A 27,628-nucleotide genomic window follows, 5' to 3' on the forward strand; every position below is an offset into this window, starting at 1 on the left:
TTTAAAATTAAACGTGGGATGTTAGCTTAAGAAACAATGCATACTTAAGATTAGATTAAATTTTATATATAGTTGTTGACAACAAATACGAATTATTTAAAATGTGAGAAACTTGTGGTTACTATTATATTGACAAACGAAAAATAATAGAGAAGACAAATATTAGGGTTTATTAATTCGGCAAGATGAAACATGTGTTGTATATTAAATATTTTTCAAGAAATTAAGTGGATTTTGTATATATTTTTAAAAATATTTGTATATAATCTATATAAATAATATAAGATGTGAAATTTAAAATGGTAAGTTTAACCAAGTAAAAAGGAACTGCTCTTTCAACTAATGCTCTATTTTAAAAAAATGTTTTTAGAAAAGAAATTTGATTCAATTTTTTTTAAGACTATATTTTTTAAGAAAATAAATATTTTTATATTTTTTCAAACGTAGCCAAACAAAATATTAGAGTGCAACAAAAACAATAATCCAACAATAAAATAGTACGATAATTAAAACACAATTAATAACGTAGTATATAGATATCAAAAATAAAAACTACAATAATAAAGTTAGTTAACAAACACCAACAAGCCTCACCTTGGAAAATAAGACAACACTCAACTATCTATTAACCTTCTATCCTGGTACATACCTGTCCTCCACATTCTCATATTTAAGGACATGCTCTCCGTAACCTGAATTTGTGTCATGTCTTGTCTAATAATCTTTTTTTCAATACTTCTTCAGTCTACGTCTACGTCTACATCTTCTTATAGCTACTATAACCAACCTCATACACTTCGCGGCTACTCACCTTCAATTCTCTTCACATTTTAATTCATCTCAATCACGTTTTCCTCATCTTGTCTACAACGGAGATCGTTTCCATGCCTTATCCCAAATTTTACCCACATATCAACCTCAACATCCTAATCTTTGTAACATGCATCTTCTAAATATGAGAGTTGTTTACTAGTCAACATTTTGCCTCATACTACCAAATCTATTTATAACCACCACTCTATAAAACTTACATTCAAGTGTCTTTTTATCACATGAGATTTCAATCCAAATGCAAGCATCCATTTTATCCATGAATGTATGATATCATTACGTCTTCACTTCCCTAAATTATAGACCTAAGATATTTGAAACTATATCGGGAATAACCTGAGGGCCAAACCTCACATCCATTGCATTGCATTGAATTTGCATTTCAAAAATAATCTGTTTTGATCTTGCTTAACCTAAAGTCCTAAACCCTTTAACTTCAATATTTATCCCCAAACATACCTCTAACCTAGCATTAACTCTGTTAGTGTTTGATCAATAAGATCAATATTGTATCATCTACAACACCACATCTTAAAAGAGTTGATATATTATGGTTCGGATCATTAAATGGATATATATAATTGGTTCTTTAAAATTTTGGTTAATAAATTTCATGTCAGCAAATTTAGTAAAAAATAATTAAATAAGTTGAGTAATTTTCTATGCGAAGAAGTTGAGTGATTTTTTAGTTGAAAATGAAAGTTGAACGATTTTTTGTGAAAAGAATTGATAGTTGAGTGAACGTCGAAGTTATTAACTCTGCATCTGTTTTCCTATCATGGTTATATGTTGTTCCAGAATGTAGAAAATTGCTTGTTTTATTTTGCTTTTGTAATTTGCTCTTTGCATAAAGTGAGTTCTCGCATTGTGCTATACTGCTGTATACTAATATGGATGACTTTGAAGCTTTACTACTGTGTGCCTTGTGGGTGTTTAGTGTTTGATAAAATGCCTGAAAGAAGATGCAGGGCATGAGATGTTGCTCCTCTAGCACTTATGTGGATCATATGGTGAGAGAGGAATAGATGAGCTTTTGAGTTTAAAGAAAGACCTTATACACTTGAGGAATAGCTTATTTTCTCTTATTCCTTTTTGGTGCACCCATAGGATTCCTACACGTATAGATGAGTGTCGTGGCAGAGGAAGGATTTTCATTAAGGGGTTTCAAAGTATGAAGAAGTCGAAGGAGGTTCAATATTACTATATAAAGTGTAATTTTTCGTCGAAGGGGATTCTGATGAACCCGTAGACACTTACTAGCTTCTCTCCCCAGATGAGTGGGAGTTATATGTAGAAAACCATTTCTCTTGTAAGATTTTCTATTTTTGGTATACTTCTTGTATACAGGCAAGCTTTTTGACCAAGCTTCAAATACAAATAGTTTTCTTATAGTTTGGATGTTAAAATAATTAGGTAGAGGTTGAAAGATAGTTCACTTTATGTCTGTTTTGCAGTTCAATAAATCTTCTTTCTTAGAGAAAGCGATTATTGATAACGCTTGAAAGTTTTATATATTATTATCTGAAAGGGTGGAACCAGTATTTATGTAACTTTCTTAATGCATTATGTTAGACATATTTCAAGTATGATTTCTGATTTCCGAGATTCTACATTCAACTGAAGTGACTTCGGATGGGATCATTATAATCTAAGCAGCATATGGCAGTTGGCATATTGAGGAATTATTTGCTACATATGGAGTTGTTGGATTCTTGATATATCCCTAAGAAGAGGTTCACCTATGAACCTTTATGCAGTTTATATACAACAAGAATTTCAGAGTTAAGGAAGATTCAACTTCTATATAAAGTAATGTTTATACACTCTACTGCATGAAACTATGGATGAAAGTTAAATATGAGATCAGAAAATAAAAATGAGCAGATCGAATGGTGTTACAATATTGTAACAGATCTTGAATTTAAATTATTATACATCAATTTTTCCTTCCAAAGAAACCATAAGGCTATGTTTCCCATGTGAAGACCTCTATTTCAGACAAAATGTTATCAGCAAATTACCTGTCTTCTGATCTCATGGTTTGCCCTTTGTTATATGTGAGGTTCCTCAGCTCCAACTGAAACCATTTAGGTCAAATTGCTTACAACTTGAAGCAGCATCAGTTTCATCATGCATGTTTAGATCCAGTTTAGGTTCAAAGTATGACAGCTTATACTCTTGCGAAGATTTGTGCCTCTGTGGCACTGATTCACTTCTGTTGGTTACCTGGTGAAATAGTTTGACATCTCTCTCTGTTCCATTGAAGTTTCCATCAGAGTGGTTCATGCTTCCATTCAGTTTTTCGTCTTGAAGTCCAATACTCATTGATAAGTTATTGCAGTTCGTCTCTCGGGTGAATGTTTTTTCTCTACCCTCGTTCATTGGGGAGAATAATCTTCTGTTCTCCTTGAGGTTGTCACACCATCGTAGTTCAGTCTGCTGTAGCCTGGTATCATTTTCAATATCCTTACACTCGATAGATGGTGTAAAGCCGAAAGGCCTCAATCCAATTTGGTTATCATGCATTGTGTTGTCCCTCAAAGAGCCATCACGAGAGGTCAAGCAGCTGTCGATTGAACGATCTGTTGGCTGTGTAGCTTGTGTTTGTTGGCTGTGAAATCCTGATAGCTCTTTTATATCCGTAAATGGAGAGTTCAGGCATTGATTGGATGCTTTGGATACGAATTCTGATAGTTGAACCTTGACTGCCTCTAATCCTACTGTTTCCATGTTTTGTCTTCCAAGAGTTTCTTGTGCTTTCTCGAGCACGGACTGCAGATATTTCCCCTGAGCTTCTATCCGTAACTGTAAATGTCGTTGTACCTATATCAGTTCAATTAGGCCTCATTTAGAAGCCATCAAGGAAAAAATTCCTTGAATCTTAGAAGTTTGACAAGAAAAAACCAAACATAGTTTCTTAATTCTTGAAACCAAACATGTGGACAAACCTTGTTGGCTAAGACTGTTTAAGATATCCAATTGGTTATCTTATCTATACAATTGTGAGAAAATGTGTTTAGATTACTTAATTTCCCGGTGAAGTTTTCTTTTTAGAAGATGAAAGTGCCTGTTTTCAAGTTTCTGTTTTTTACATCAGCAAATAGTAAATCTCATCTTTTACAAGTACTTTAGGCATATGCTTTTGCTCTCATTTCTCATATGTAATATAATTCATCAGTAATTTTATACCTCAAGCTGCTCGTGAAGCCTTCTCTGCACTTCTATTTGCATTTGTATTGCTTCACTTATTTGAATATTTCTGAATAGACCAGATAAGTATTTGTCAGAATAATGTAAATTGGATTTTTTGCAAAGACATGAATGAATTGTTTAAATTAAGGAGTAGATGCTTTTTGTTCTTACTTGTTTGGTTGGGGTACCATGCTTGGATTACTCATACATGTTGCACTATTCTCAGATATCCTTTCTACTCCTGCTGCTGCAACTATTCACAAACTCAGTCAGTTTATGGATGTTCCATATTCTCCATGAAAGAGATTTTCTGAATTTTAATTTTCGTGAGAAGTATTTGATTTCTTACCAGCTTTATTTGCCCCGCTAGCATTTGCTTGTCCATGGAGATTCTTACTTAGTCTGTATTTCTGCCATCATTTTGTAAAACGTTAGTTTCTGATACAATCTAAGAGTATATAAATGTAAGAAAGGGTTTTGGATGGAAACAAAACAAAAGTTCTCGCAGTTGATTTAACAGATGTTTTGCCCTCTTATTACCAGTTCTGTTGTTTGGAATTATTCTCTTGGCAGCTAAAGGTTTCAAGGCTGAATATGGCCTTGTAGAATGTTTTTTTTTACTGTGGTGGATTATGAATGCCATAAAGCGAATAAGAACTAACCTGAAGATGACTCTTTAAGTGGTACAAGGTTAATCCTTGAATCCCCATAAGCTTTAGAACTGATTTTGGAGTGGCTTCTGCAATAGGATAATGTTTATCTTCGTGAAAAAACATCATCTTGTAATTGCTTATTCAAAATTGATGTATTTGTGTGCACTTACTGTCTGCTCCACCAAGTTGATTAACTGCTTCTATAAACCTCTCATGGAGGTCCGGGGTCCATTTCAATCTTGGCTTAGCATCAGTTGATAGGACAAGCCCTGAATCTCCGTTGCCATTTCCACCTTGCAGGAACAGATGTCGTTCAGGAACAGACATTCTTGTTGAAGGGTGCATGCTCTTATCCTGGTGGTGATGATGGTACATCTTTCTAGCCTTCTGTTTGATGATTAGCAGATAAGTCTCGTGATGTGCTTTAATAGGAAACGAATCATGATAGGTAGTTTAGCTAATCATAACGCACCTGAAAGTGATCTGCTGTACTTGATTTCAGTCTAGTCTTGCCCTTCAAATGCGAATCACGATTCTTCTGTATTCTCCAGACTATGATGTTGTTGCTCCTGATACTTGGTTCAAAGAGAACTGTGTTCTACTGCTTTTATGTATGTCCTTAGTTATACAACTTCACAGATCAAAGATGTTGCCAAAGAGCTCTTATAAGCGAATGGGAAGAGAAAGAGGGACGGGTCCAGGTGAAGCACAGAATCTTGGATAGGCCCAGTTGAACGCTAGAACCAATCGAATCTTCACAGCCGGCTCAAAAAGAGATCTCATCCTTCCAGTTTTACATATTTGTGGGTCCTAGCATGATATTCCTCTGCACTATAAGTTATTGAAACACTTAAACACCTTACAATAGGTACAAAGAATTGATCCTCCCGCGACTTTTGTGTACTCATATTCTTCATCTAGCAAAGTTTGGGAACCATATTCGCGAATCAATATTGGAATTTTTTCTGATGCTGACTGAAAGAATCCACTATCTAATGATGTATAATTTCTTGAAACCTTCATAACCATTTCACCTTTTTCAAATGGAAGATTCTGTTGACTCGAGCTTCAATTACTCGGTATTGGATAAAGAACAAAGGAAAAAGATATGAAAATGGTTGAGAGATGCTTCCCTTATTTCATGTCAAAATGATAAAGTCTAACGTTTTTTCCAACAGAACACTTAAAAACTTTGTGGGGGTCCTAAATAAAGAATTAGTTGAGGGAGCATTTCCTATATACGCGTTTTATTCTATTGTGTTGACTATAGGTTTTCCTTGGATTAGAAATAGTTAATCCATGATTTCGGAGCTTCTTCCTCGTTGTTTTCCCATTTCACTGCTATTGATATTCTTTCTTCATGCAGGTGAATCCATGCTTTGCCATACAATTAATTCCTTTCCCTTTTTCTTAAGACAAGTACAAGATTCTCTTTTTGAGTCAAGGGTCTAGCGGAAACAACCTCTCTACCTCAAAAAGGCGGTAAGGTATGTGTACATCCTACCCTCCCCAGACCCCACTTGTGGGATTACATTGGATGTATTGTTGTTGGTATTTTACTACTATTACAGTACTAGATTTTCTTTCAGTTTAAGGAGAAAATTTGTGTTAGTTTCTTAAAGTAAGTTCAGGAGAAGCCCCTGGTCCCCTGCTGCTTTGGGCAGTGTTTTTAGGATACTAAAAACTTTCATGCAATATCTTGCACTGTATTTAGTGATATTAACTTTTGGAATATGTTGAGCATTCTTTCGAGTAGTTTAGTAACCGAAAAGGAAGAAGATAAAAAGGTAAAGAAATTGTCAAGAGATGCTGCTACTTGGCTTTGTCTGAAGGCCAAGAATGGAATAAGGAACAAATTCCCTTTTTGTCTTTCAACAAGTTTGGTACTTATTCAGCCTAGATGAAACTAAAATAGTGGGAGATCAGCCTACGGATATATACATTTCCTAATCTTTAATTGGTATAAGACAGCCGTCTCCAAGGCATTGGGACGGACCCCTTTGAAAGAAGGAATACAATAATACTACTTGCTTTTATATATAGTTTTCTGATGGAAAACATGACAACTCGTTGCTCGAAAATTAGTACTTGTCTTCCCCTTGACTCAAAGCCTTAATTTGGTCTAATGATACCCCAGAAAGAATATAATAGTAGTTTTACATTGATCTTTTGTGCCTGCTTATTTGTTTAACATATGCATACATGTCCATTTGTTTGTCATAGTTTTTTTTTTGTCTGAGATGAACTTGAGTATCTTGTTCACTCTGCAAAGATGTGTTTAGATCTGCTGTACTTTTTCTGCACTGCATATATCAGAATGAGTAAAAAAGAGTGTCATTTATATTTTTGATTGCATTCCCTGTGAGTATGTCATCTAGTTGTTTACTGTATTTGAAACAGTGCCACATATACACTGTTAGTAACAACAACATATTCAGTGAAATCCCACAAGCAAAGTCTGGGGAGGGTAGAATGTATGCAGACCTTACTATTACCTCGTGAAGGTAGAGATAGTGTTAGTAACAAGGTTCCAAAGATGTCTTGGAGCAACAGTAGAGTTGTCTCTGTGTGACCTATAGTTCACACTTCACAAGTTCGAGCAGTACTAATACTTATATTAAGGCGAGTTGTTTATGTCGTGTGCACCGGGTTGTCCTTTATAAAATAGTGAAAATTCCTAACCTCTGAACAAGGTATGCACATCAGTTTTCAGTTGAGCTTTCAAGAAAAAGATCAACTGATTCTGATATCTTAGGGAATTTTATGCACTTTGGAGGAATATATTACAACCTTTAGGTAAAGTGGGTATAAGGCATAAAGCAAAATTCCCTCAATACTGTTTTCCTGGCATGTGGATAGGAATGAAAATGAGGATGTGCATTTTAAGCTATGATGATAAATTCTCTTTCAAATTTAATAAAACTTCATTTTATAGATATACATTGGATTATAATATTGTGAAACTTTATACCAAAAATATATAGCCATTACAAGTAAGATATTTATCTTCTGAAACTCATGTGTTTTAAATTGTTTTTTCTTTTTTTTGTCATTCTCATTTTCCTTCTGTTATGGTTAAATTTATTCATGATTGATGATGTCCCAAGATTTATAGTTGATTTATGTTGCTACATCAAACCATAAGTAATATTCCCTTTATTTTAAAAAAAAATGTCTTATTTTTCTTTTTATCTGTTTTAAAAAAAAATATTTTTTTTCTTTTATGGCAATACTTTGATTTTAGTTTTCCACGTGATATGTTTAAGGCACAAAATTAAATGATATTTTGGTATATTTAATACAATTTTAGTTTAGGACTACAATATTGATTTCTTTATTTTTGTAAATTCTGTATCAACTCGCGTTATATTTTTAAATGTATAGGTTCAGATCTACTATTTGATGCAACTTAGGTCGATTTTTACACATAAATATATATTTTATATTAAAAGTATTGAGTTCAGATAAATTTGGAGCTTGAGAGATTAATTAGACTTTGTATATAAATTATAATAATAGTGATGATGATAGAGAATATTAAAATTATGTGATAAGCTTGTTTTGACATAGCCTGAATATTTTGTCACATCAAAGTTTATAGGAGAACAACTTATGTAATTGAATATTTTTGAAAAGCAATATATACATTGAATTAGAAGAAGCATAAATAACTAGTAAAACTTCATTTCATATTTTTTCTAATTTTATAATAAAAAAATAACCCAAATTACTCTTTTCTTTGTCATGGTACATTTTAAAAAGTACTTAAGTTTGCCTTTCTTTTGATGTTGCAATAAAGCAATTATTTTAATGACTGCTTCTGTTTCCTTTGGTTTGTACCCTTTGCCTTTACTATTTCCAATCTATTTATCTTTTGTTGCTTTCTTTATGTTATTTTCATGATTTATATTCTCACACTTTAAAGAAAAGAGAACATGTGCTCTTGTTCTTTCTTGTACTTGCATTTCCTTTTTAATGCTCTTATATTAAATTTAATCTTACTTTATAGTATAAGACAGAGACTCGCTATTAAAATTATCAAAAAAAAAAAAAAAAGCATTTCAAATCATCTTAGGGAGATGATGGTATTGGGAGGGGACTAGTCAATGCTTGATCAGTATAAAGCGTATATATATAATAAAATTTTTTTAAAGAAATATCGACTTATTATAACAATTCAATTTATATTTACTTATTATATATCCCGAATTAGTGTTGGTCTACATATATGTAGGGATAGAGCTAGCCAGGGAGAAGGGGGCTCGATTAAATTCTCTTCGTTGAAATATTATATTGTATCAATAATTTATTATGTTGTGAATAAGACGTAGAATCTCATAAAATTGGATGAAGCGGTGTCGAATAACACACTACCGATTACAAAAACAAAGCTAGTCTTTGGGTTACGGGAAAAGACAAATCTAGAAATTTCTAAGACATGAGTGCACCACCTAGAGATAATAAATATTCAGTCATAGTCGATCTCTATTTTCTAGGTAAATAACTCAACTTTCAACCAAGTGCACTATTTAACTTTCTTATAACATAAGTTTCATCAAATAATATTATAATAGCTTTTAGAGAATATATACATAAAATATCTAGTTTTACAAAGAGATCATCATGGATTCACGTACTCCATATTTTACATGTAACTATTCGCCCTAGGTTAGTTTTGGTTTAAACCATGTGTTCATATTAAAAAGTCCATTAAATATATACACATTATTAATTCATATCATATGCTTCAAATCACGACTCCGTCTCCGATCGATTTGCAAATTGGACAGATGTAGAATTGGAATTGGTGAGTAGTTGTTGACCCCAGAGGTGAAGGCACTGGCTTAAAATAAAAGGGGATATATAGCAATGACCACAGAATGATATTCCTTATAGGAAGAAAAGGACTTGTTGGGGTTTAAGAAAAAAAGTTAGAGATTCTTCTTAGGGAAATGGAATTTTAGAATCTTAACTCAAAAAATAAAGTGTTGGGACATTATTCTCAAGTCAAGAATTTCTTCATTATTCCTTTTCCTATTTTTAGGCCACTAATAATGGGTTCCCATAGTCCCATTCTTCCTTTTTTTACTTTCTCCGTTTAAAAAAAATGATCTAGTTTTACTTGAAATGAAATTTAAGAAAATAAAAAAAAAAATTTAATCTTGTGGTTCTAAATTAAAGTTATGTCAAATGTATCAAAATGTCCTTTAATCTTGTGGTCTTAAATCTGTCACGTGAAAAGTTAAAGTCAAAGTGTTATCAAAATAAGAAAGAGATATTTTTTTAAACAAACTAAAAAGGAAAATAAGGTCATTCTTTTTAAAACGAAAAGAGTACTCTTTTTTTTACTTTTCTTAACATTTTTCCTTATTTCTTAACTATCAATATGCATATATGATATGGTTAAAATCATGTATATGTATGTTAAATATGCAGGAAAATTAGAACTTATTTACTACCATTCAAAACTCATAAAATTTAAATTCAAAATTGATTAGGACTCTCACTTGTATAGTAGCATGGTTCGTGCATTGTCTTAATTGTGATTTGAATCATAATATTTGAGCTATGTTCATTGAGAATAAGTCGTAACCATGAGGTTTAATTTTTGGCAGGTAAAAATACGAGGTGGTCATTTCTTTTTCATTTGTTTAAATCTTGGTGGACAGAGTTACTCGATACATGTACTAATGAGAGATAGTAGATTTATCATAAAATTAGTTGAGATGCATATTACAATTTATTATTTTTTTCAAAAAATACGACATTGAAATTAAAAACACTTGAGGCACGTCAAGATGTTGCAAAACTTGCTTCTTCGAAAAAAGAAGAAGAATGAACCGTATCTTCAAACGTACGTTATTTCTAATGAAAAAGCGGAGGCATAATGAGCTGACGATACATTATGATTTGTTTTGTACATATATCTAAAATTCAATTTTAAATTTCGTTATTTGATAGATAACATTCACTATTAATTTTATTTATTATGTATTTCTTTTTTAAAATCTGTTTTGATATATTTTTGCTTTAGTCAATAATTTATTGAAAATCATTTATCTATCTTTGCAAAATAAAGATAATATTTATATACACAAAACTGATCTTTCCATAATCCGTTTATAGATTATGCTTGGTATTTCTGTTATCATTGTTGATATATTTTATTAACCTTCAAGAAAAAAAAATAGACAATGCTCAAGTAAAATAATAAAAATGCATGCAAAATGACAAACACCGTCGTTATAAATAAGTTTATAAAAAATTACATAAAATCTTAGCCCAACTATTATATCCCTCGATATTAATTACTTTAAACATCACTTTTTTTGTTATTTATAAATTTTCTTAATGCAATATTGAATAATTTAAAGCTCAAGCTAAAGAATACGATAATTAATTAGTTTTGACTATGGAATATTAGTTGTTTTTTTAGAAGTATTTTTTTAATATTTTAAGTTGTAATTTAATTGAAGAGTCTATTGATAAGATGTTGAGATCTTCATCATATTGAATCAACTTTATGTTATTGATAACGTGTTTTTGTTGGCTTTTGAAATTTGGTACATTAGATGAATCACTTTGTTTGTGTAATAGTTTTTTTTAAAATTATTTTTGTACTAAGTGTTTGTGTCAAACTTATTATTTTCGAATCGAAAAAAATCTGAACAAAATCGAAATAACCAAACTGACAGAAATCTTTTTGATTTAGTTTGATTTGATTTTAGAAATTTAAAAATTGATTAAATTAATTTGATTTTTATTTTAACTAGTAATTGATCCAAGGCCAACCATGACCACCCCTAATAATAATCATGAAACAACAATATAAAAGAAAAATAATTATTCAATGATATCTTTATGAGTTACGACTTTATTTTACCTGTTATTATAAATCTTCTTCTTCTTTTTTTCTTTTAAAAAAAATAGTGCTAGATGAACCTATTTATAACTTAAAATTTAAAAAGAGAAAAGACATAGAAGAACAATTAGAGAAGAGAACACATTAAGGTTTGTTTCGTAGATGGGAGATACTTCTAAATTTCAATTTTCTTATGTTTGATGGATCAATTTTTTGAAAATAATCTTTTCTAGCAAAATTATTTACTTTAAAAATAAAGAAAATGAAATTAGTCCGAGCTGTGCTAAAATAAGTGACACTTGAATTGAAAGTAGCCATCAATCAGGTCTTGAATAGATCTTAAACAAATTTAAATTATTTTATTCGATCTTTATCTCCTGTACAAGATTACTGAAATAGAAAAAACAAAAAGAGAGTACAAGAAATAAATTGCTACCAATTACGCTACAAATAAAACCATAAGGTTCAGATGAAGTAGATAAAATAAGTTCTACAAAACTACATTAATTATATCCTCCTCAATCTTCAACCTATCTCCTTCCCCCTACCGTACCAATAACTCACTTTCTACTTATTTTAGAATAATTTTTTAATTTAAATAACAAATACAAAAAAATAAATAAGAAACTTACATATTTTTTTAAAAAAAATATTTTTCTCCATATCGAAAACATTCTTAAACAGAGGAAAAAGAAAAAGCAACGAAATACAAAAATTTTGGGTTAGATTTTCGATACTTAATTTTTGTAAAATCTATCTTCATTATATTTTTTTTCAAATTAAATTTGAATCTGTGTCAACAAAATCCCTTTACGACTAAGCATGCTCCATATCAAAGGTGACTCGAATAAAGACTGCTAATTACAGATGAAACAATATTTATCACTCTATCGTAACCCTTGTTCGATCAAAACTCAATCTTATTTTATGTCTTTTTTTTAAAAAAAAATTATTATCATTATTTTTATTTTTTTAAAAAATATTTATTTTGTTTCATTTCATTCATGTCAAAAGCCCTAAACCCCAAATCTCCATTTTCGCAGCTTGCTTGAAGAGAAAACATAGAGAGTAAAGAGGACGAGAATGAAAATGCATAAACTGAAAGCTTTGCTATCACTGAGTAAACCCTTTCGAAGAAATGATTCGAGCTTCATCCTCTCAAATCATTATTGTAGACAGTTTTCTGCTCAACCCAGCTATGCCGATTATCTTCAAGAACAGGTTCATTTTATTCAACATTTTTCGTAATTAAATTGTTTGTGCTGATACAAATGTGCTTTACTGCATTTGGCAAAGCGAAACACCAATTGCTTGTTATTGTTGTTGCAGGTTTTGGTTGAAGGAAGGGCTAAATCAAGAGCAGCTATTTTAAATAGACCATCTGCTCTTAATGCTCTTACGCCTTCTATGGTTTGGCATTTTACCCTTTTGAAGAATACGTTTGTTTATGTTTTTGTAAAGCTGTAATTGACCCTATTTTGAATGTTAGGCTGGTCGATTAAGTAGATTGTATGAGTCTTGGGAGGAAAACTCAGATATTGGATTTGTAATGATGAAGGTAATGATACATTGTACTAAAAAGAGCTTCTTTTTACCTTCCTGGTTTGTTATTTTCTTATGTTGGTTTTATTTTTCTTTTTAGTTTCTTTCAAGTTAAGGACATTTTGTTACATTTCTTTAGTTTAAGATTACATTATAAAAGATTTAAAAGTTGATTTGTATCTTCTTAAACTCTGTGCCTAGACAAACAAATTGAAATTGGGGAAGTATTTTGAAGGATCAGAGTTTAGTTTATGAAATTTGGACATTCTAGCTAATAAGGAAGTTCTTGATTGAATTTATTGCAGAGTAATGGCAGGGCATTCTGCTCCGGAGCAGACGTCGTCACACTTTATGAGTTGATTAATGAAGGTGTGTGTTTGCTTTTAGTTTTGTTCCTTTTTTCTTGTGTTGTATCATTTTCAAGGTGTAATTTCCTAAGTGCGACTGATAAAATATTCCCTGCGATGATCAACTATGCTTAAGTTTTTGATTAAAGCAAATATTTTGGAATTGATTAAATTTTTCTTATGATCAACTCCTCTCTGTTTTCCACTTGCTTGGATGTAAATATCACTCAATGTTAATGAGTATTAATGTGTTAGAGGCACCCAAGGGTGTGACTTACCGGCGATAAAGTTGGATTGGACTATGGGAGACGATTATTGAATTCCAACAGAGACAAGCCACACCTTTGGGTGCATCTATTGGAATTCGAACCCAAAGGTGATACTCTATGTGGACTAAGTTACTTGGTAACTGTGGGGGAGATAAATGACATGTATTTGGTAAGATTAGTAGAAGTGCGAGTAAGCTAGACATAAAATATTAATCCTTCTGTTCATTTTATGTGGCACCATTGCTATATGTTAAAGAGGTTTTCTTTGACCGTACTTTTCTTAAATATTCTTTTATGTATTTAGAATTATTATCTATCAGAATTATAGACTTTAATGTATGTTTCAAACATGTAAATGTTATTTAAAAAATTCTTGAAGAATTTAAGTCCCAGTGGACGCCCAAAAATTATCTAGATTTACCCTTGAACTCTGTATCCTGCCACATAAGATAGAACAGTGGGATTATTGTGTTAGAGAAATGCTTGTTTGTGTTTTTAGTAAAGGTGTAACATTTGCAAATTGTCAAAATGAGGAGCTCTACAAGAAACAAATTGAATACCTAACCAGAACAATTCTTTCCAACAACCTACTGAATGAGAATGGGTCATTGTTAATCCCGCTGTTCAAACTGTTAATCTATGTAGTTTGTTTGAGTTTCTTGCTTCATAAGAGGAAACTAGCAGAATGATCATGACAAGACAAGATGCCATTTTTGTGAACCTTTCCTTGTCTTCACCAAATGTGTCGGGCTCAGAAATATAATCAACATATTTTATCGTCTTACTGCCCCAAGGGTACGGCGTAGTAGTCAATGAAATGGGAGGAGAACCATGAGGTCTCACGTCAAATCCAAAACAATATGTGATGTCGTCCTATTTATCTAAACCTTGGTAGAGAGAGTTACCTCATACCTATTGCTTGTGGGAGATAGCAAATATACCTTGGAATTAGTCGAGGTGCGCACAAACTAGTCCGGACACCACACTTATCGAAAACAATATATTTTATCGACTCAGCTTCTTCTTAGTGCTGGTATTTTACTTTATATTGCAACTGAAGTCCTAGATGAACCTTGTAAATTCCTATAGCTTGAGGAGAATACCAGAGCATTTCCTACACTTGCTCACAGAATCCTTTGCTTTTAAGAATAAATAGTTAATTTTTAAGTTATTGTCTGTGAAACTGTTGGCAAACATTTTGATTTAGATGCACTTTTCTGCAGGGAAGGTTGAGGAATGCAAGAAGTTCTTCCAGACATTGTATAAATTCGTTTACCTGTTAGGAACCTATCTCAAGCCAAATGTAAGTAGTACTCTTTCCGTTACTTTTCATATTGCATTGTCAGTGAGGTTGGATATTGAGTTTTCTCATCAAAATGTTGTATCTCCCTTCTCTTATTGGGAGATCTCGATAGATGTTCCTCTGCCTCACCGCTTGTATCAAAGCATTGGAATGAAATTTCTGTTTGAACTGTCACTTCATTATTATCTGTCTGCACAATTTATTGTCTAACTCAACATATAAGTCATAAAAGGAAACACAACATATAGGTATTAGGTAGAAATATGTCAAGACTCTGCTCAGTAAAACTTATATACACATACATAACTGTAACTGACACTTTTTGGTGGTGACCAGCATGCCCTTAATGCTGAAGAATACAATCTTACCAGTTTTTAAAAAAAACTCGATACACCATATGTACTTGGAAGACATCAAAACTGTATGGGAGGTGCGGCTTCTTCAAAAATATTGAAATGGCCTAAACATAATAAAAATCCATATATAAATTTGCTACTGCATACTGGAAAGATACTCCATCTTGGTAAATTCATTTTCTGCTACAAGCGTTCTCAGTAACTTAATTTGCCTCAGCTCTGCACACCTTGAGTAAAATGGTCATTACTTTGTGTAGCAAAGTCTAAGTGATGAACTGTTTGGAACATTGAAAAGGAAACTAGACTTCCTTGACTAGAATTTTGCTTCAGAGACCATGACGAAGTTCCTTCTATATTAAGATTTGTGCAGCTAGAAGTAGTCAATGCATCCTTTTTAAATCTTTTGATTTTCACTCAACTTACTCTTGTTTTCTCTGCACTTCTCCAACCTCCTCTCTTCAACAATATTATAACATAGCACTATTCAGAAATTGAAAATGCAATGTCTGGCTTCTTTTGTTTTTCTTGTTAAACAAAAATACATGGAAGATGTAGACTCTTTTGTTGATGTCTTAGGAACTATATAGTAAAGTAAGGACATGGAATCTTCATGTACCACCCCTATAAATATGGATGCTGAACTAGTTTGGTGCAGCCGGATTATATATAACAATGTTACGTTCTAAAAATGACAACATTGGACACCACCACATGACCAGATATGGTAACTCATCAATTCAGAAGGGGAGATAGAAGATTGTCCCCGCCTGCATTTGGTGGACAATTTAGAAAGAAAGGAATCATAGATGCTTTGTAGACAAACACAGTATTGTAAAAGCATATAATTTGCTTTAAGTAATAGCTAAGACATGCAATATTTCAGAGTCTGACATAGTAGGCCATTGCATCATCTTAAATCTGACTTCTGAATTAACTTTTTAACAAACTTTAGCAGACATGTTTAAGTCAAGTATTTATTGATTGTTATGTGCAGGTGGCTATTTTGGACGGCGTTACAATGGGAAGTGGAGCAGGTATTTCGCTTCCAGGAATGTTTCGCGTTGTAACTAATAGAACTGTACGTACCTGCTTCCTTTATGCCGATTATGACACTAGTGTTCGTTATCTGATTAATTTGAAAGACGCCTTATAATGACTATTTTGGTGGAATAACGGAAGAAAGTTCTTTTGCATTATTGTTCTTTCCAGAGTTGTATTGATTTTTTCTGAAGTGAAGGGTATAAAATGCCTTAATGAAACAAGCCATCAATTATTACCTGTTACACTGGGAGAAGTTATGTAATTGTCCATAAGAGACCATTTCCTCGTCAAATTTTAGCATACATGATATTATGGTATATGTGGAAAATTGCTGCACCAATAGTCACATAAGACATAGTTCAACACTTTGAACCATGACATACTTCAGAAAAGCATGTTGTATGATATGTTGGCTTAATTTTTTTTTTGATGTGATATTCTTTCCCTTAATACTTAATACTGATCAGTGCCCTAAACTTACAAATGAAAATGGCAAAATCATTGCAGGTTTATTCTAATCCTGAAGCTCAAATTGGTTTCCATCCTGATGCAGGCGCTTCTTATTATCTTTCTCGCCTTCCTGGCTATTTAGGCAAGTTTAATAAAATATTACTGATAAGTAGATTCCTATGTGGTGCTACGCTTGTTAGTATGTAAACTAGAAAACTTTACCAGAAGTAACATCTCTGATAGGAAATGTGACTTGGTGTACCACATTCTATTATCATCTTATTGTTTTCTACTTTGATATGACTTTTCATGCAACACATTTGTGCAGAGTGAAACTGGTGATGCGTCTCTTTGTTGCACTGTTATAAGTGGTTATTGGTGTCACTTCTTGTGTTTTAATTAAGTACTTCTTTCCTTTTTTTATTTGTTTGATCCTAATCATCCTATCATCTTTGATGCAGAGTTTGCTATAAATGTAAAAGGTAGTTCTATTTAGAAAAATAAGAATTTTGAACCTATAACTTGAAAAGCATAATGAATTCAATTGTAAGAACCTTTAGGTTGAATCGGTCAAAATTATATCTTGGATCTACCTCTTTGTAAAAGTGCACCCATCTTATTGACATCCTAGATCCACCTCTGCCACCAAGGGATTGATTGTTTTGATGAAGTCTCTTAGTCTTTATTTCTTTTGTTGGATTAGTACTGCTGAAGACATGCTGGTTGTGAAGTTATTTTTATTCTGTTACCGGAAGTTTGAAGCTAGGAGTTTAATACTGGCATCTCCTTCCTTACAGGGGAGTATTTGGCTTTAACAGGGGAAAAGCTTAATGGTGTAGAAATGATTGCTTGTGGTCTTGCTACCCACTATTCACACAATGAAGTTAGTGATAAGTTAATCTGTAATTAGTATTCTCAACTGTCGTTCTACTATTTTTGGTAGTTCTGATCTTTGCTGTTCCAACAGAGGCTTCCTTGGATAGAAGAACGCCTTGGTAAATTGATCACAGATGATCGGCTTGTCATTGAAAATTCTATAGCTCAGTACGGTGACATTGTTTACCCAGACACGAGGAGTGTTCTACACAAGTAATGTTCTATCTAAATTCTCCTTGTTTCCCTTCTTCCATCATTTTATTTCCAAGTTGTCTTATCCATGCTCTAGATTTTAGATATGGGTGTGTAGGAGGTGTTAGAATGTCCCACATTGGTTGAGAAATAAGGTGTTGTCTCCTTATATGGTTTAAGCAATTTACATCTTTTAGGACTTAGCTTTGGGGGTTGAATTAGACCCAATGACCTAATGGTCACAAAGCAAACAAGCAACTTTCTTGAGAGCTTTGGTACTGCAAACTCTCTCTTACACCTCATTGTTTATTTCTGCTATCTGACCTATTGGACTACTCCATGAAATATTTTTACTTCACATGTTTAGATTCCAACCCCTTCTATATCATTTTATCTCCTCTCTCTACTCTTCTGGAGTCTCCATATATTCTCATAAAGAGGTCTTCAACTTATTCCAATCGTGACTTGCCATCCTGAAACGTTGTGGCTGACTCTTTCTCGAAGAGTCAGCTACTTTAGCATCAGTCATGTTCACTAACCATAAATCAGTAGCTGTTCTCTAAGGTTTGCCTCCAACATTCATACATAATCTAGCATCTACGGGATCTCCCCTTTTTTGTCATAATCCCCTTCCCAAACTTACTCCAAAACTTTGGCTCCTTAACCAGAAAACCACCCTTTATCTACTTTCTCGTATTTGATAGATATAATCTCTCCATGGAGCGGACCTGATACTCAACGTCCCTCCCACTGGAATGGTGGATGACAAACAAACTCAACTGCAAAATTATGTAATACCAGCTAACTTGTCTGACCCATTTCTCTGTAAGTGGGTCAAGCTCGATAACAATCTGTTAGTAGTCGCCGACGAAAGCATCAACAAGACCAAATTTTGTGACCCAATAACAGCTTGGTTAGGCCAAGATAGGTGTTGGAGAATGTTGGTTGACAGCCTTAGAAACCCGTTAGTAGTCGCTGATGAGAGCATCAACAAGACCAAATTTGTTGGTTACCCACTATACTCCAGCAAGATTAAAAAACATACATCATTTTTGTCACGTCTCTTTGCTTGAATAGGTATCCTGTGGTTTCATTTGATCCACACAAAAAAGCATCTGCTGCAGATCCCAATGCCTAAGGTTTGCATGTGTTAAACATGGTATATGCGATTTAGCCATCTGAAACAAGCTGTCTTGCGATGGGGGGGGGGGGTCTTTGGTCTTCCATATCATCTTCCAAAGCCACAGATGATCCTTTCTGAGCCATGAGTCTAACAAATTCTCTTAAACACTTTTTTATTTGTCTTCAGTGAATTTTTTTGGATGGATCTTTACATCTATTAAAAATGCCAATATTGCCTTTTCTTTTGCTCCCATGTTAATTTCGTTCCTACCCTCTATTTTCTTTTGTTTAACCACCTTTTGTGATTCAGGTTTGAGAAAATCGATAAATGCTTTAGCCAGGATACAGTTGAGGAAATTATAGAAGCTCTGGTGAGTGTTCTCTCTCTCTCTCTTACTCGCTCTTCTTGTCCTTTCTTTCTCTAGGTACAAATGCAGACACATGCAGTGATCTATGAATAGCAAATAATAAACTGTGCAAACACTAAATTTTGATTAGCTGCTCCAAACTGTTAACTATCTTGAGTAAATGCAAAACTGAACAGCAAGATTAAGATGGAAAACTCCATTTGATTTGATCTTCAAAATACAGTGCTTGGACCTTTTTTAAGAGATGGCAAATCTTCTTGAACAGGATGAGTCTAACTGGAGTAACAAAAACTATATCTTCAGGACTATCCGTTACTGACAAGAGTGATAGTACAGGAAATGGTGCTTTCCAAATGGTTCACCGTTCACAGTGTTTCAATATGACTTCTCGGGGTTCAACACTTAATGCTTGACAAAACTTTCTGATAGTTAAACTTAGTAGACCCTGTTATGCCACAAACCCAAACCGTTGTACACATTTGTATATATCGTCCTTATTTAGTTTCCAGGTCTCTTTTTTTGTTTCATTGTTTGGTCGTAAAGCATGATAATAGAAGTTTTGGGACATTGTTTGAAGAACTTACCTCCTGGATATTGATCTTTGAAATTTGTTTCGCTGACACTTTTGGTTGATTTAATATTTTGCGTCAGAAGTAAAAGTATGTGTGTTTTCTGATCTCAGAAATCTAGTTTAGCTGTTATTGACAGTCTGGTTGATATCCTTTGACTAGGGGTTGTGGGAGATGGTATCTGCTTATATATGGGCTTTAGTATTCTTAAAGATTTGCTTGTCTCTTTTTTACTTGCACCAAGTTCCTTCACTGTCACAAAATGCAGGAAAGAGATGCAGCAGAATCCCATGATGAATGGTGCAATACAGCTCTTAATAAAATAAAAGAGGCATCTCCATTGAGCTTGAAAGTGGCTTTGAAATCAGTAAGTTGCCAACCGTTTACATTGCTTTAGCAATCTAGTTTTTTGGGGGTTTAAAATTTCTTTTTGCTGCCAAAATGTAGATAAGAGAAGGCAGATTTCAACCCCTTGATCAGTGTTTAGTTCGTGAATATCGCATATCAGTTAATTGGGTGTCCAAACGGATGTCTGATGACTTCTGTGAGGTATGTCTTCCTCTGACAATTGTCTGTATGAAGTAATTCAAGTGCTGTAAGTAATTTCATTGTACCTCCCTATATCATGTATATACATATAATACAGATACACAAACACTATATATATTGGTGTTTGAGCCACCTTGCATGCACCTTGACTATTTCGACTATTTCACTGTGTACTTGTTATCACCTGCCAATATAGTTACTGGGTGCCACTATGCCTTGGGCAAATGAGAAGAAATTACCTAGTTTTTTTTTTTTTTTTGCATTGTATACGTCCCTATCTTTAAAACTGGAATATAAAGGGAAATCTAACGATATACAATCATACACCATAGGCATGAGGTGTATGATTATGCTGGGATTATAATAGTTATGCGATGAATGATATATATATATATATATATATATATATATATATATATATATATATATAGTGATGGGATAAAAATATTATCTTGTTTGGTTGTCATGTTTAGGATAACTTATATATATCAATAGTGATGGGATAAGTTATCCCATAAACATGGTGGGATAAGTTATCCCAGGATAGCTAACCCCATGATAACTTATCATGGGATAATTTGTTTCCAACCAAATGACCCCTTAAGGTTATATTGTTATTGGAGGTGCTCTTGCCTGTATACTTCATCTTATTCACATCTTATTCCATGTAATATGATTCATGATTCCATAGATTATGCAGAGTTATAAATCCGATAACTTTTGTATTGGCAATATAGGGTTGCATTAAGCAATAGGTTTCATAGAGAAATCTAACATTCTGTTGTGTCAGCATTATTTTATTTTTCCTTATAACTAAAACCAGGAAATGTAACATTTTCCGTTGCTATGGAAGCATAGCCTTTCTGCTACTAAGCTCCTTTTTAATGTTCAACCTAGTATAGTCATTTCTTCATGTTATTAAGCTATGAATTATGATACTAATCCGCAAAAACATTTTCAGGGAGTCCGGGCTAGATTGGTTGACAAGGACTTTGCTCCAAAGGTAATGAAAAATTGTCTTCCGTGCATGCTTAACTTCCTCTCTCCCTCCTCTCTTATACTTTTTAGCTAGGGTAAGATGAGAAAACTTATTCATTCTTGTACTAAACATTCAGTGGGATCCAACACGGCTGGAGGAAGTTACCAACGACATGGTTGACCGCTTCTTTATCCAATTAGATGAATTAGAGCCCGAACTCAATTTGGCCACTGCTATACGAGAGCCTTCTATGTGATTCACGTCATGCTTTGCTCTGCATACGAGGCGTTCTATACTCTGCTGAATCCATCACAGTAATGGGATCCGCAGAAGACATTCCTATCAAGATGTTGGGTAGTTTTCATTCCCTTGGAGCAGATGTAGACGGCTGAACTGCACTACTGTCTGTTTAGGTACTAGATCGCGGTGAAAGAAGAAAACAATACGGCATGCTGCAAATGACTAATTTCCTTTATCTTTTACTCTATATGAGCCATGTTTGTGATGTTGAGAGACCTCTGAAGAATTGCTTTTCATGTAGACATGAAAAGCATATATATCTTGTGAAATAAATTACCAATACCATGGTACCTTAAGAAAGTTTTGCATACATTTGTAGAACCATGGATAAGTGTAGACAAACTTTTTGCAGGAGCAATACTAAATGCATTTGAATGTTGCCTAATATTTAAGTCTTATTTTAATATCCTAATGTTTACCAATATCATGGCATGTTCTATTGCTTCATTGGTGAAACTTTGGTTAGGTAATTTTGATTTTTCAGTTTTTAAAAATATAATATCATTATCATGCAAAATTTAATTTGGTGTGGTTCAATATTTTTAAGTTTGATTTTGGTAACTAATTTTGTTTAACCTCGACTTACATATACTTGTATGAAAATGAATTATGATTTTGCTTTCAAGATACCCTACACTTGACATGTATAAAGTACAAACAATTTTTTTCGTCAATTAATGGCTTGTACAAAAATGATATTTTAATAAAAATGAAGTAGTCGAAATTTGAAGTCTAGACAACTAATTTTATATTAATACTAATATTTATTACTATCATAATAATCTTTTTTTACTTTTTTTTTTCAAATCGCTTTGTAACGATAGTAAATGCTAGTATTTTTTTTTAATAGAATATGATAAAATAAGTTGTATTTTATATAACTTTTCCAAAATTTATAGCTATATAATTAACTTCTCTACATACTGAGTCTATAAGAATATTATAGGGAGATGAATGTTTTGTTCTAATGAAGATGAAGGATTAAAGGATTAAAGAAATGGGACAAGAGCATCGACAGTTTAAAATGGTTAAAAAAGTAAAATACTATAGGTAAAATGTCATTCTGATCAAATTCTGACCAATTTTTTTTTTTCTAATTCTAAATTAAAAATATAATAAATCATAATAAGTCACGTGACTATTTCAAAAAACAAAGTTTAACCAAATTCAGTATAAGTTAAAAAGGATATTCTTGATATATAATTGATAGAATACGACTCAAAGTAAAAGTTTGTCTTATGCCACAAAAATTGTGGGATCCTAAAACTTTGGTCATATTGGATTATTAGTTTATATTTTACCTAAAAAATATTAAAATATGTAGAAAAAAAGTACAAAATCTGTATAAAAGATAGGGTGTTTTTTCTTAGAAATATTTTAGATTTTGAATTAAACTACTAATATTTTCATAATACTAATAACAAATATATGGCTGATATCTTATTAGTTTGAAATAACCCTAATTATATTATTACATATCACCATTATATTTTCTTTATAAACTTAAAAACATGTATAAACATTACACAATAAGTGTGGATAATTAATTGTATATAGATAAATTCTAAGTTAACTATAGACTATTAATTTTATTAAGTTGCCCTTGATGTTATATCATCTACAAATTTAAATAATAAAAGAATATACTTTAAATTTGTATTATTATTCAACTTTTCAATTATATATCTGATCTAAGTATATCATGATAATCTGAATTAAAATATTAAATATTAAACTTTAAAGATAAAAAAGAATGTATAAAATTACTTGTTTGTAGGAAAAATATTAGGGACAAATGAATCCCCTATTTAACTCTATTGATTCCTAAAATTTATAACTATAACTCAACCTTATTTTTTTATTGACTATATCATGTAACAACCATATCAACCATATTTTTCCTATTTTATTGATTGACTAGTTCCTAAATTTTATAACATCACTTTTTCTTTTAAAAAAAATAAAAATAAAAATATGCTATTGTTCACTCTATCTCTATATTGCCCTATAAATACTCTTCATATTCATTCAACTTTTTATCAGTTTCTATTTTCTCTAAATTAGATTTAAAAAGTGGAAGAATGGTGATTTTAAAGAATCTATCTCTTTGCGTTCTTTTATTTATGTCTTTTCTTTTATTTTTTGAGGTTAATGCGTCTCATGAAATAAACCGAAAGCTACAGTCTGTTAGTAATAATGTGGTAAAAAGAATCTTGAGGCCTAAATTTCACTTTAGGCCCGCTAAGCACTGGATTAATGGTATATCTTTTTCTCTAATCCTTTCCGCTATATAATATATATGGATTATAGTATAATTCATATTTATGTTCATATATATTCATATATATATATATATATATTCATATATAGGGTCTAATATATAATGTTTGAGTTCATGTAAAATATAAATCAAAGGAACCTTATTATTTTACTTGTCTTTTTCTTCTTCTTTCATTCTAGTGTATTCTAATGTATTCATGAAACACAAATTTTCTGAAGTATTATATTATTAATTTACAATATTTTAAATGTGTTCACTTATTTGAAAGAGATAATTCAATATGTAAATTTAATAGTTTAAGACTTCAAATTATTTGGGAGAGACAGTTCAATAGGTAAATTTAATAGTTTAAGACTTTTCAAATTTAATATTTATTAAAATTTTAATAATTTGACCCACACAGATGTGAAAAAATTACTAAAATTTTGATGATTAAACTCGGAAAAAATAGTAATTTTGATAATTGAACTCTGAAAAAATAAAATAACATGTATGTGTGCTTTTAGCTGCTTTTTCAAATTTGATTGTCCTTTGTCTTTTTATTTAATTATTTCATTATAGTTATTTTCACATAATAAGGCGATCCTTATTCGTATAAATATAATTTAATACTTGTATATGATCTTTATTCATGTTGATTCTAATAAAATATGAGTAGATGTGCGGTAACAACATGATTATCACAAACGATAGTTAAATAATTATTCTCTTTTAATCTTGATAAAAATTAGTATTATTTAACATAATTGCTGTAAACAAGTTTTTACCTGATATAATATATATGCAACTAACTGTGCTTTGTAATCTTTTTTTTCAATTGCAATGAAATGTTTTTTACTAATCATTTTAATTTAATTCCTTCTTATGTGGTGGTCTTGGCCTGATGTTCCGAACAACAACATTAGATCCCACCGGTAAGATCGAGTTTTATATTTATTAGTTTTCACTATATTTTTAGCTAAAATCTCGATTTATTTATAATTATCTTTTTAAAAAATAGGTCCAATGTATTACAATGGAATTTATCATCTATTTTACCAGTACAATACAAAAGGAGAAGTATGGGGCAATATTGTTTGGGCTCATTCAGTATCAGTTGACATGGTTAACTGGATCAATTTAGAGCATGCAATTTATCCATCTGAGGTGTTTGATAAATATGGTACTTGGTCTGGATCGACCACTATTCTTCCGGGGAATAAACCTGTTATTCTCTACACAGGAATTGTGGACGATAACCAAACTCAAGTGCAAAATTATGCAATACCAGCTAACTTGTCTGATCCATTTCTACGTAAGTGGATCAAACCCGATAACAACCCGTTAGTAGTCGCTGACGAAAGCATCAACAAGACCAAATTTCGTGACCCAACTACAGCTTGGTTAGGTCAAGATGGGAGTTGGAGAATGTTGGTTGGTAGCCTTAGAAAAAACAAGAGAGGATTAGCAATACTGTATCGGAGCAAGGACTTTGTGAAATGGACCAAAGCCCCACACCCATTCCATTCATCTGTTAATACTGGAAACTGGGAATGTGTTGATTTTTTTCCAGTATCGTTGGAGAAAACAGATGGTTTGGACACATCCGCTATTGGCGACAAAATCAAACACGTTATGAAAGCCAGTCTGGATGATAACAGATGGGACTATTACACAATTGGTACTTATGACAGGAAAAGAGATAGATACATTCCAGATGATGCAATGATCGAAGGGTCACATGGATTGAGACTGGATTATGGCAATTTTTATGCATCTAAGACCTTTTATGATCCTAGCAAGAATCGAAGAGTTTTAATGGGATGGTGCAATGAATCAGATGTTTTCCCAACAGATGACATCTTCAAAGGATGGTCTGGAATTCAGGCTATTCCTCGTAAATTATGGATTGATCCTAGTGGTAAACATTTAGTCCAATGGCCTATTGAAGAATTAGAGACCTTGAGAAAGAAAAAGGTTGAGCTAAGAAATCATAAATTGAACAAGGGAGAAAATGTAGAAGTTGAAGGGATTACACCTGCCCAGGTTAGACCATATATATATATAATTTGTGATCCTTACCAGAAATTGCAACAACGCAATGTGTTTGATGATTTGAATTAATTTTTTGTTACAAGACCAATTTATAGCTAATTTATGAGTGTTAATATAATGACAGGCTGATGTGGAAGTTACATTTTCCTTTTCAAGTTTGGAAAATGCAGAAGAATTTGATCCTAGTTGGGCTGATCTTTATGCTGAAGATGTATGTGCCATTAGGGGTTCAACAGTTCAAGGTGGACTTGGTCCATTTGGACTACTAACATTGTCTTCTGAAAACTTGGAAGAGTATACACCAGTATTCTTCAGAGTGTTCAAAGATCAAGACAAACACAAGGTTCTCATGTGCTCTGATGCCTCGAGGTTTGTCTAATGATCACACTTTTCTTATTAGCAAGCATCTCTCACCTTAAACTAGAGAGATCTCGGATTTAAACTTTCAAAATGAAAAAAATACTTATAAAAAGCGCTCCTCCTATTAAATGAGTCTAATGCAATGCAAATGAGTTTCGGATATCAAATAATTATAAACATAAAAAAAAAAAAATTGTTATCTTTATGCTTTCGCATTTGGCTAACCTTATAATTCTATCTTTTTTGCAATAGGTCAAGCGTTAGGAATCACAAAAAGATGTTCAAACCCTCATTTGCTGGGTATGTCAATGTTGATCTTACAGACAAAAAGTTGTCACTAAGGAGCTTGGTAAGCTTTTTCTTTGGTACTTTTTTCCTATAAAATGCACTTAAAAACTTATATTTCAAGTCATTTTTCAATTTCGTCGCATTGACAAGTAGTTTAATTTTTTTTTCTTTTTTCAGATCGATCATTCTGTGGTCGCAAGTTTTGGTGCTGGTGGAAAGACATGTATTACATCACGAGTTTATCCAGCTTTGTCCATCTATGGTGACACACATTTATTTGCTTTCAACAATGGTACTGAGACAGTCAAAATCGACACTCTTGATGCCTGGAGCATGGATAAAGCCGATATGTAAAATTAAAAAAATCCTAAGAGAAAAGAAGAAAACATAATTCCGTTCATTTTAATTCCTCTTTTTTACATGTTAAGCATTTTTTTTAATTGAGCTTGTACAGATTTCACTAAGTCATGAAATAAAATATTCTTCTTTTCCTATTTAATCGAATCGATGACGCATTTGATATATATTGTAATTATCTATCGAGTTTTTATTTCATATCAAAATATATATACGAGGCACAAACTCTTTTTTGATGTATCTGACCATATGAAACTCTTAGTATTACGACGCTATACTAATTTTAATAAGTCACCGTTGATGTGATTTCATCTTCAAATTTAAATGGTTAGAAAAAATATTTTAAATTTGTGTTATTTGATATATAAATATTGCATTCAACTTTTTAATCACACGTGATCTTATATCTCATGTAAATCCCATTTTAAAGAAATAAATGAAAAAAATACATTGTTTAATCACAATTGTAGGAGACAATTCAAATTATTAATTTGTTGGTGGACTATA

General features: G+C 32.1%; 3 protein-coding genes and 1 long non-coding RNA gene across 10 annotated transcripts; 3 read left to right on the top strand and 1 right to left on the bottom strand.

Moving 5' to 3' along the window:
- Nucleotides 1-2,613: 2,613 nt before the first annotated feature.
- Nucleotides 2,614-5,852, bottom strand: LOC101256236 (myb-related protein 2). 7 transcript variants are annotated; one of them, XM_010314019.4, is made up of 7 exons: nt 5,149-5,852; nt 4,847-5,063; nt 4,686-4,762; nt 4,373-4,433; nt 4,195-4,276; nt 4,021-4,090; nt 2,614-3,654 (listed from the first exon to the last, which is right to left on the bottom strand). In XM_010314019.4, the coding sequence occupies exons 2-7, from the start codon at nt 5,049-5,051 to the stop codon at nt 2,899-2,901; spliced, it is 1,251 nt and encodes a 416-aa protein (XP_010312321.1). In that variant the 5' UTR covers nt 5,052-5,063; nt 5,149-5,852; the 3' UTR covers nt 2,614-2,898. The 7 variants fall into 7 exon arrangements, with proteins under 7 accessions (XP_010312321.1, XP_010312323.1, XP_069146386.1 ...); XM_010314021.4 differs by having other exon boundaries at nt 2,614-3,636; nt 5,149-5,844; XM_069290285.1 differs by having other exon boundaries at nt 2,614-3,636; nt 4,195-4,270; nt 5,149-5,319.
- On the top strand, nt 5,797-10,419 carry LOC112940133 (uncharacterized). The gene is made up of 2 exons (XR_003244035.2): nt 5,797-6,163; nt 10,292-10,419. It is a non-coding gene; the product is annotated as an uncharacterized lncRNA (long non-coding RNA).
- Nucleotides 10,420-12,494: 2,075 nt separating this feature from the next.
- On the top strand, nt 12,495-22,186 carry LOC101248347 (small ribosomal subunit protein mS47). The gene is made up of 14 exons (XM_004249528.5): nt 12,495-12,759; nt 12,868-12,948; nt 13,028-13,096; nt 13,386-13,449; nt 14,920-14,999; nt 16,350-16,433; nt 16,904-16,988; nt 17,644-17,729; nt 17,814-17,935; nt 19,347-19,407; nt 20,242-20,340; nt 20,421-20,522; nt 21,484-21,525; nt 21,638-22,186. Exons 1-14 carry the CDS (start codon nt 12,622-12,624, stop codon nt 21,755-21,757), a joined length of 1,233 nt encoding a protein of 410 aa, XP_004249576.1. The 5' UTR covers nt 12,495-12,621; the 3' UTR covers nt 21,758-22,186.
- Nucleotides 22,187-23,204: 1,018 nt separating this feature from the next.
- On the top strand, nt 23,205-27,263 carry LOC101251238 (beta-fructofuranosidase, insoluble isoenzyme 1-like). The gene is made up of 6 exons (XM_010314022.4): nt 23,205-24,060; nt 24,988-24,996; nt 25,083-26,107; nt 26,241-26,485; nt 26,729-26,825; nt 26,942-27,263. Exons 1-6 carry the CDS (start codon nt 23,883-23,885, stop codon nt 27,116-27,118), a joined length of 1,731 nt encoding a protein of 576 aa, XP_010312324.2. The 5' UTR covers nt 23,205-23,882; the 3' UTR covers nt 27,119-27,263.
- The last annotated feature ends 365 nt before the right edge of the window (nt 27,264-27,628 follow it).

The sequence above is a fragment of the Solanum lycopersicum genome, chromosome 10 (genome assembly GCF_036512215.1).
Source record: "Solanum lycopersicum chromosome 10, SLM_r2.1".
Lineage (NCBI taxonomy): Eukaryota > Viridiplantae > Streptophyta > Magnoliopsida > Solanales > Solanaceae > Solanum > Solanum lycopersicum.

Coding starts and splice junctions, on each gene's coding strand:
- LOC101256236 (XM_010314019.4), bottom strand. CDS start 5,051: ATGTACCATCATCACCACCAGGATAAGAGCATGCACCCTTCAACAAGA. Junction 4,763..4,846: donor TCAACTTGGTGGAGCAGACA/GTAAGTGCACAC, acceptor ATCCTATTGCAG/AAGCCACTCCAAAATCAGTT. Junction 4,434..4,685: donor ACTTAAAGAGTCATCTTCAG/GTTAGTTCTTAT, acceptor AAATGATGGCAG/AAATACAGACTAAGTAAGAA.
- LOC101251238 (XM_010314022.4), top strand. CDS start 23,883: ATGGTGATTTTAAAGAATCTATCTCTTTGCGTTCTTTTATTTATGTCT. Junction 26,486..26,728: donor ATGTGCTCTGATGCCTCGAG/GTTTGTCTAATG, acceptor TTTTTGCAATAG/GTCAAGCGTTAGGAATCACA. Junction 26,826..26,941: donor AGTTGTCACTAAGGAGCTTG/GTAAGCTTTTTC, acceptor TTCTTTTTTCAG/ATCGATCATTCTGTGGTCGC.
- LOC101248347 (XM_004249528.5), top strand. CDS start 12,622: ATGAAAATGCATAAACTGAAAGCTTTGCTATCACTGAGTAAACCCTTT. Junction 12,949..13,027: donor ATGCTCTTACGCCTTCTATG/GTTTGGCATTTT, acceptor TTTGAATGTTAG/GCTGGTCGATTAAGTAGATT. Junction 13,097..13,385: donor TTGGATTTGTAATGATGAAG/GTAATGATACAT, acceptor AATTTATTGCAG/AGTAATGGCAGGGCATTCTG.